Source organism: Manis javanica, chromosome 6, assembly GCF_040802235.1.
Source record: "Manis javanica isolate MJ-LG chromosome 6, MJ_LKY, whole genome shotgun sequence".
Lineage (NCBI taxonomy): Eukaryota > Metazoa > Chordata > Mammalia > Pholidota > Manidae > Manis > Manis javanica.
This window is the reverse complement of record NC_133161.1, coordinates 14084081-14093612: the sequence shown is the minus strand read 5'-3', so window position 1 is coordinate 14093612 and position 9532 is coordinate 14084081. Positions and strand designations below refer to the sequence as shown.

General features: G+C 42.2%; 1 protein-coding gene across 3 annotated transcripts in view; it reads right to left on the bottom strand.

Annotated features, from left to right (window-relative positions):
- ZC3HAV1 (zinc finger CCCH-type containing, antiviral 1) overlaps nucleotides 1-9532 on the bottom strand; it is a 43297-nt gene that overhangs the window by 4135 nt on the left and 29630 nt on the right. For all 3 annotated transcript variants that reach the window (XM_017681058.3, XM_017681057.3, XM_017681059.3), the window contains exons 8-12: nucleotides 6295-6415; nucleotides 3343-3445; nucleotides 1706-1790; nucleotides 825-955; nucleotides 328-461 (exon numbers count right to left, since the gene is read on the bottom strand). In XM_017681058.3, the coding sequence (XP_017536547.3) occupies nucleotides 328-461; nucleotides 825-955; nucleotides 1706-1790; nucleotides 3343-3445; nucleotides 6295-6415 (574 nt within the window). The remainder of the gene's footprint in view (nucleotides 1-327; nucleotides 462-824; nucleotides 956-1705; nucleotides 1791-3342; nucleotides 3446-6294; nucleotides 6416-9532) is intronic.

Below are 9532 nucleotides of genomic sequence, written 5' to 3'. Positions count from 1 at the left end.
TTATAAACTTTCCTTTGTACTTAAAAAAATGTTTATTATGCAAGTCAAACTCAAACACAGTGAAATAACAGGAAACATTCATTACTGTGCAGGGCTCACAGTGATGGTGTGAACCACTGGGTACAAAGCCCAAGTGGGTATCACAGTGGCTCAATCCATGCAATTCATGCAGGGGGGGTTGAATTGTAACTGATGAATTGTGAAAGCCTAGATGTGCTGGTCAGTACAAAATAACACATAAACCTCATACTAGAAGCAAGTGTAAAGCCTGAGTTATGACTCCTACCACGTTATGACTCTGCTAGGATTCTCTATTCCAGCACAAACCTTTTCCATATCTGGTTTCCTTCACTCCATGTAAGATCCAATCAAAATTATTCACACAGATAGACTCCATGTGGACACGGTTGGTTGCACAAAACAGGATTTCTTCGTGTCTTTTGTTCATCTTCATTCTTTTCCTAGTACAGGAAATGTGAGACTTAATACTGAGAACATTCTTCACCCACCATGGTTAATAACATTAATCCCAACTAAAGTCTAATTATCTTCAAATTTTATTCCACTGGCTTTCAGAATGGAGCTACTAATAGCTATAAAAAAATTAATTTTATGAAAATTTTTACATGACAGATACATGAAATCAATGAACTGTAGAATGTAAGCTAAGAGAGAGAAACTCAAATTTACACAATGAGAAAATGACTAGAGGTTGAAGAAACTGTTGACTACTAAGATAAGCCAGTAAATATAAAACTTAAAGGACAGAACTTACTAATCCTTTCAAACTTTCTGTAAAGAAACCTGATAATGTGGCCACCAACCTTTCAAAATTATCCAAGAGCTTTGTATTATGGATCTTCTTTATCTTTTCAATCTTGAAATTTTTCATGGAGGCTTTAAAACGCTCACTTATTTTGGCATATTCCAGACACTGGTTATTGATATCTACCAACTAAAAAAGTATTACAAAATATAAATGTGAGTCAGGAAACATTTAAAGCATATGTTCACATGTGTGGCCCTCTATGCCATGGAGGTTCCTTGCCAAGCCTCTGATGCCAGGTGGGATAAGCTGGCTTAGGGTTTCCATATCTGGCAATTCATTCCAGTAACAAACTAGCTGGCACTGGGCCCATCTGTTCAGGCTGACTTCCGACTAACAAAGCCTTATGCCTAAAGGCAAAAGCAAAGGAGGGCCCCAGAGGTGTCTGGCTTGGCCCAGTGACCTGGTAAGTTCCTTGCCTACAGCCACTGCAGGAGGAGAGGCACTGGAGGTGCCAAGGAGCCCAAGCAGCAAGGCCTGCACCCAAAGCTGGGGCACAATGCAGAGGCTCAATGATCCAGAAAGTTTTGCACCAACTAGAGGAGGCAGTTTGTGGGACTCCTTGTTTAACAACAACAACTCAATGGACAAGTCACTTTTACTGTCTGAGTTCTTGGTTTTTTGTCCATAAAGCGGAGATACTAGTATCAACAAGGACCTGCCCAGAGGAGATCGTGTGTGGCCGGACTCTGGAAACAAGGTGCCCTATAGAGGGTAGCTGTTCTCTGGCCAAGTGACACAAACGCCATTTGGATGCCTGCCGTTGAATCTTGATCCAAGAGTTTTACAGAAGCAATTCATTCTTTCATTCAAACAAATACACAGTTTGTAACAAAGTACTTTTTCCCACCTTCAAACAAAAAAGTAAAAATCAAGTACCTTATATCCTTTCGAGGATGGGAACCCACAGTTCTGCTGAGGAAGAAGTGCCGATGTTTCAGGCTGGGTCTGCGTCGGCTGACGGCTGCAACAAGAGGAAGAGGTCGCTTGGCTCCCTCTTCCACATGCCCAGGTCTGGCCTTAACTTCCTGAGCCACTAAGCCAAGGTTTCTCAGAGAATTTTTTCTTTGTATTTTTCTATGGACTTCATCCCTGCATTTTCCTAGTATGAATATACCAGTAATCATGCTTTTTCAAAATGCAGTAATTATGCATGATTTCTAGATTAATTAAATGTCATTTTCCCACTGGTTTAAAATGTGAAAGCATTGATCCTTTTGTACGTCGGTTCAACCTTCAAAGGGCCGACGACTATGTTAGCATTAAGTATTTCCTACAGCTTCTTTGTCAAATGATAAATACTGAAGTATATTAGAGACACAGGGGAAAGAATTTTGCGCCTTTCCTCCATGAATTATATTTCAGGATAACCATACACAAGGAAAAATTCTTCATAATAGACAATCATAGCTAATAATTGCAGAACTGACAGAATTAGAAAACCACCACTTTGCAAACCCTAATAGAATAATGGATCTAAACCTTCAGTAGCTATTAAAACCATTACATGAAAGATCAGATGAGGAATATTATATTGGAGGGATCAGAGTGATGACTCGAACCCACTCTCCCATCTCCATCACAAAACACAGGATAACCAGATGTCATGCACCTCTTAGTAAGACGGCACAGGAAGTATAAGGCACCACTGACAGTATTCAGTCCTCTAACTCTAGCCATCAATTCACAGAAATTATGCATCAAATGAGGATACACTTCGCTACATTTTGAATTTGGGGAACTGTATATGGATGAATCACCTAGTTTCTTAAAAAAAAAATAATGGAGGAGGGGAAACTAACAGATTCAAAGACACATAAGAGACAAATCTGTCAAATGCAATGTACATACCCTATTTTGATACAAATTGGAATAAATCAACTGTAAAAAGTCATTTTTCATTTTATGCCTGCCTTGAAGTCTGTTTTACATAACCACACAACACCTGGGAAAAAAAGATCCAACTCCAAAAATGTTCATGAACAATGTAGATTTTACTGAGTTTCATGAGCAGACAGGAGAGTTACACTGAATTCCCCACAGCAAAATTCCCTTTAGAAAATACCCTTTCATCCACTTTATCTTTCTCCAAATCTCATTCAGGCTTCCCTTTTTTCTTTCCATCTCCTTCTTAGCCTCCTGTCCTCTATAAAGCCACTCAACAAAAATAAAGATACACAGAAGCTCCCAGGGCAAAACAGAAACCCAGTAATTTTGGTGTATTGCTTATTTCCTGGGCATACCCCATTAATCTAGCCATTCATGGGAGGAGAAGCTGAGGCCCAGAATACTTGAGACTTGCACAAAGTCCCCTGTGAGTAAGAGGGAAAAACAGAGGGAAAAACAATTTCCTGCGCTAGCACTGTGCCATTTAACAAGCACCATCATCACAGACAATGCAAAAGGCAACTGCAGCATAAAAAAAGCATTAACATTTCAAGAAAACAGCACCCAGATTCCATCAGTGTGTAAGCACCTCAAACACCTGCCAGGGCATAGTGTTTCAGAGCACTTACTTTGCTCCACTTTTACTCTGCTCCACATCCCAGTGAGACACAAATGCCGGCCTTCTGACGACATCCTTCTGCGCCTTGGAAACTACGTTAGTCTGAATCATCCCTTTAGACAGAAAAAAGAGAACACATAAGAACCAAGAATTAATCGTAGAAAATGATTTCCCTTTTTCAGAGTCTAGTAATACAGCAAATATTCATGACTGAACTATACTTGTATGAATAGAGAAAATCCTTCTAGATGGAAATGGTTGATGATAAAAACTTGTATCCTTCACTGCCCTTATTAAAAGACACAGAAAAGAGAGAGGTAAACATGCATTTAGCAATTAATCTAATCTCTAAATCAAAGTCAGATGGTAAAGAGGAGAGCTTGCGCAGCCAGGTATCAAGACATCATCCTTGTGAGCTGCCTAAACCAGGCGACAATGATTATGGTTGGAATGTGGTCACTGTATCTTGAAGAGTGTTTTTATATCAAATGTGAAATGTCATTTTCAATTCATGCATGTTATACACCTGAGTCCAAGCTGCAGTCAGAGTGGTCTTTTTAAAAAGTAAATGACTGTACATTGCTAGTGAGAGTGTAAAATGGCAAACCACTTTGGAAAACAGTTTGGCAGTTCCTTACAAAGTTAAGCACACACTGCCTATGCAATCCAGCAATCCCACTCCTTGGTATTTGCCCAAGAGAAATAAGAACCTATATCCACACAAAGACCTGCATTTGAGTACTCCCAGCAGCGTTATTATAATAACCAAAAGTGGAAGCAACCCAAATATCCATTAACAAATGAACCATGTTACATCCCTCCAATGAAATATTATTCATTGACGAAAAGCACCACTATACATGCAATAATATAGATGAACCTAAAAAACATTCTGAGTAAAAGAAGTCAGTCATACACAGAGTATATACCACAAGATTCTATTTACAGATGTTCTAGAATAGAAAAACTAATCTACAGTGGCAGAAGGCAAATCAGTTTGGGGGGATACTGATTGCAAAGGGACATGAGGAAACTTTTTGGATGGATAGGAATGTTCTACACCTTGATTAGGATAGTAGTTGCATGCATTTATGGGCACTCCTGCAACTAATACTTAAAATAGATGCATTTTATTGTAGCAATTATAGCTCGGTAGAGTTGATGCAAAGTGAAACAAACATAAACAACAACAAAAAGTCAAATCAGATCATAGCACAACTCTGCTCAAAACCTTCTCCTGGTTTCCGGATCATAAAATATCAAAGTGTCTGTGTTCTCATCTCTTATAGACCTTTTTGCTGTTTTTTGCAACCTCAAGCTTGCCTGCAGCAGACAGCCTCGGCACAGCTCCTCCCTCTCCTGGGGCCCCTCCTTCCCATGTGCATGGGCTGCTCCCTCCATTCCCAAGCGTTCTCCTGGGATAAAAGTAGGCGTCTTGCATGAGTCCTCTATTCTCTTGGCTTCATCATGGCTGCATTCTTCCCAGAGCCATTAGCACTTTCTGAAATTGCCTCGTTTGCCCACACCCTGAACATCACCTGGCACACCAGCTGGCACTCCAAAGCTGAAAGTTTGGAACCCTGCTAACTGGTCTAGTTTCTATTAACCAAGTGAACTGAATTACTGGTCAAATTTCTCCAGATTCAGGAATAAGGTCCATTGGTTCTCATCTTTCCACCACCTTTTTAAATTGTCAACACCAAAGGAAAATTTTTTTAATTTAAGTAATTCTCAATTTCACCACCAAACAGAAGAGTTTTTATTTTTATTGCCTTCTAGTCTTGGTCCACATGCATACATTGCTACACTTACCATGCAAGTTAAAATTCAAAAAATAATTTTCCATTTTAAATATAACATACAAACAGAAAAGTACAGAACATAAATTTGGGGTTCTGCCTTTTTCATATAACAGCATTATAGTTTGCTTTTACTACATAGTTTTCCTAATCATAATTTCTAACCACTACTCCAGTGAAATGTAATACCCTAATTTGTTGGTCACTGCCCTACTAGTACACAGGCAATTCCTCCATTTTAGTACTTTTAGGTAAGACTTCAATAAGGATCTTCATGCCCACAGTTGGTTTTTTTTCCTTCTAGAGAATTATTTCGCTAGCAAGATTCCTGAGAAAATGAAAAAGCAAGCATATTTAAAAATCTCTTGATATGTATTGCCAGGTTGCTTCCTAAAACACTTGGTATAATGAATGGTCCTTCAAAGTCACATACTTAACAACAGTAATTGGGCCCAAATCTCATGTACCTGGGAATGTCAAGGGCCTGGGAAAGTTTCCTTTACCTCTTTCAAAGCACCTGCAGGACTGGTTCTGAAAACACAAGTATCTGACCCTGTGCAGGGAGTGTCCCAAGGCACAGCTGCTAGGAGGGACATTCAGAGGGAGGACGGTCTCGGCCCTGATTTACTAAAGAACAGGATTGGTGAAGCCAGCCAGAAGACCTTTCCATGGTGGCTCAGAAAACATGGTGGAAGACAGTCTTTAGAAAAGGTGATGGATAAAACCATTGACCTAGGTGATGAAGCCTAAGACGTTCTAAAATTCTGAAGGCACCCACAGGCCAAGGTCTCTCCTTTAGTCACCAGCACCTGAAGAATCTGCTCAGCCTGGAAAGCACGACACGCCCTGAATCAGAAACTTAGAATAGCAGAGCTGGAAGTACCCACAGAGACCACTTAGTCCAATCCCTCCACTTTACAGACAAGGCAACTGTGGCCTAGGGAGGCAGACACTGTTCCCAGGGCTACAGATCTATTGTGGGTCAGAGCTATGGCTCTGGAGCACACGTCTTCTGGAGGCCGCTGGCTTCCATGCCACGGTACTGCCTGCCTTGCTAAGAGGAGCCCTGAACCTGGGTGCAGCACACACATCCGCTCAGCTCCCACTCGGACTCCACATGCCCACTGAGAGCATCAGGCACCATGCCAAATGCGAAATCTTACCTTGGAAACTGAGCTCATAGTTCTGTGAACCTGCCTGAAAAGGCACAACTCCCCTCGGACAGTACAGAAAGACGGACTCCAGGTATGAAGAGTCAATGTTCGAAACTTGCTGGTTGTCTTTCTATTAGGGGAAAAAAAAAGAACAGACTTAGGATAGGCTTTTAAGAAATCTCTACCAATATATTTCACATAATTTCAGTTTAGCCATGGGATTTAAACAGCAATGCATCTTGCCTCCTAAACCAGACTGTAAAGGCTCCCAGCTTGGGGCCCCATCACATCCTTCTGTGGTCTTCCCCATCGTAGGGCAAGAACAGCCTACACTGCGAAAGCTGCCTATGCACTTGCAGGATGCCTAAAAAATAGCTCTTTTCCATATTCTTTTTAAAACTCCCACGAAGTATGACCCAAGTGTACAGAACAACCTGTACCCATGGTGCAGACATTGGGTCTATCTGGCTATCGAGCAGAATCCAAAGCTCTAGCCTGAAGAGAACATTGTGGCTCTTTCTGTGCATCACATAACAAGAAAGCAACGTTTAGAGCTGTGGAGAAGGCAGGTAAAGCTCCAACAGGCATACTGCCATCTAAATAAACGTACATGACCCACCCCTTCTCCTCTGCCCTGAACCAAGCAAGCAAATAAACGTGACCAGCCTCCAGTGAGTCAGCAACACTGAAAAGGAACTCGGTTCTGCCACTTACTGGGGCTATGATGAAATGAATCCCCCAAATGCAAAGCTGGAATCTCTGGCACCAAGGCATGTGTGAAGAGTCTAAACATCAGAATGCGTGGGGAAAGGGAAGCGTGTGGATTCTAGCAAGGGGCAAACTAAGCCACCATTCCACTGTTCCACATGATGGCAGCCCACGCAGACTGGACGTAAGCTCCGATTTCCAGTATTTAATGGTGAAGAGATACTTGGTCCTCATGGCCTAGTTAAGGCCTTTTAAAGCTACTCTGAACTTGATAGCTTTTAACTACACCCGCTTCCCATTCCTTAAGGGAAATGCCTGCTGGATGTAAGAGGAGGGCAGCAAAATGAAAACATCCAAGGAAAACGTCCCAGATTGCGAAGGGCCTGAAAGAGGAATGAGCCTGGAAAGGAATATGAGGAGGGTGGAAAAGCTGGGCTCAAACTTTTCACACACAGTACAAAGAGGGAATAGATGTGAATGTGTTTCAGGAGGCAGAAGCGGGACAAACGGAAGTGACAGGTGGGCTAACTGTAGCAGAAATTTATAAACTACAGCATCCAGCAGTTCAGTCACCCCATGAAGACATTTGTTGCAACAGCTGCGGGGCATTCTCTATCAGAATGATTTTAAGAGACTGCCATCTGGGATGGGCGGAATGAAACTCTTTCTGGAATCAGATGACATGCTGGTAAAACATTCACCTACCTTGGCCAGCACAGGGGAGTTGAGACGGTCTGCCAACTGGAAACCCTGCCCTTCTCTCCCATCCCCAGAGCCCTCACCTGCGGGCTCAGCTCTGCTCCCTCCCTGGCTGAAAGAAGACTACTATCTTAGGGCCAGAGCCCTTCAAGCTTTGGGGTGTGTGTGTGAACCACCCAGGGGTCTTGCTGAAATGCAGATTATGTTTTGGGAAAAGCAGGGGGAGGGCTTTACTGATGTTGCTGGTCTGTGGACCTGACAGTGACTTGCAAGACTCCAGGGCCTACACTGGCACTATTCAATAGAATTTTCTGCAATGATGGCAATGTTCTCTGCACTGCCCTATACAGTAGCGCCTAGCTACATGTGGCTATAGAGCACTTAACATGTGACTAGTGTGGCCAGGGAACTGAATTGTTCATTTAAATTTCATTAGTTTGTTTAGAATTAAATGGCCACATATAGCTAGTGGTTGTCATAGTGGACAGAACAAGGCCACCGAGTCAGTGTCTGAGCATCTGGACAGTCTAGCTTGGTTCGCTTGGCCCGTTCTCTGGCTCTGCCCCAACCCTGTACTCCAGTTCTGAATGAGCGAATGGGTGAATGAATGAATTCGGTAGAGCCTTCAATTATTTATTCTCTGAGAAGATTTTAATTTATGTCTGTTTCAGTGACCAGGTCTTGGCTTTGGTCCTGTGCCTACATGACTGATCTCAGCTTCCTAGAGCTATGGCCTGCCCCTGGATGTCAGCTTTCACAGCTCCTGCTGCTAACCATGTCTGAGGGTCTGGACTGCACTCCCTGCCTGCACCGAGCCCCAGGACTGCCAGGTGCTTCACTCTGCTCACTCGTGCTGGGGCTCTGTCCTGCACCACTGAGGCCCAGCTGCCTGTCTGTCCAATCACCACCTCTTCCAGCAACACATCCTCTCTGTGTCTGCCTACCACGTAGGTACAAGTTCTGGTCAAGCACCTTAACCTCCATAAAAGGATATCAATTCTACCTTCCCAAGAGATCACTGTCAAAGCACATGCACCTATCCTTTGTTGGCAAGTGTTGTTCTCCCAGTTCCTAACCTGGAAATCTCAGTTGCCCAACTCATTAAAAATACAGTTGTCAGAAATAAAACCCACAGAGACCTGTCTGAAGGCTGTACGGTCCATTCTTTCCCCTAAATATTCTAACCTACACACTGGATCAAACAAGTCATCAGAGCTGCAAACTTGGGACCATAACACATTAAGCAGTCAAAGAAACCAGGCTGTTCATTATGTTTGCAGTTCAAATCTCCTGAAACCACCATTTTTATTTTACTTTGACAGCCAGTAAGGAAAACACCAAACCTCTGGCCTGTTTTTCTTTCTTTCTTTCTTCCTTTTTTTTTTAAATGGCAGAAGAGCCAACTCAATTTACATAATGATGGGTTTATTTAAGGAGACAGTGAGAATTTCTTCACATCTTCAAGAACATTTCTTATAACAGACACATGCCACAGACCAAGTGAATACATTTTGTGTCTGAAGGTTGAAAGTTTCTAGAACTTTGCGTTTAACACAGACTCAGTGTGCCAGGGAGAAGAACTCTGCATTAAAGTTTTACCAGGATGTTTCCTGATGTTACAAGGGAGCATGAGCGATGGACCTTGTGTGAGTTTAAATATCACCTATTCCCTGCCAAGAGTTCTCTTTGGTTTCTGGGATTCTGATGTCACTGGAATGCAAGTATCTTCCAACCTTACTCCCTTATCTTACTGAAAATTGCAACTATCTGATCTAAGAACCACTAAGACCTATATTTTTATTTTAACCAAAGCTAACTGATTTGAGTTTATAATTTCTAT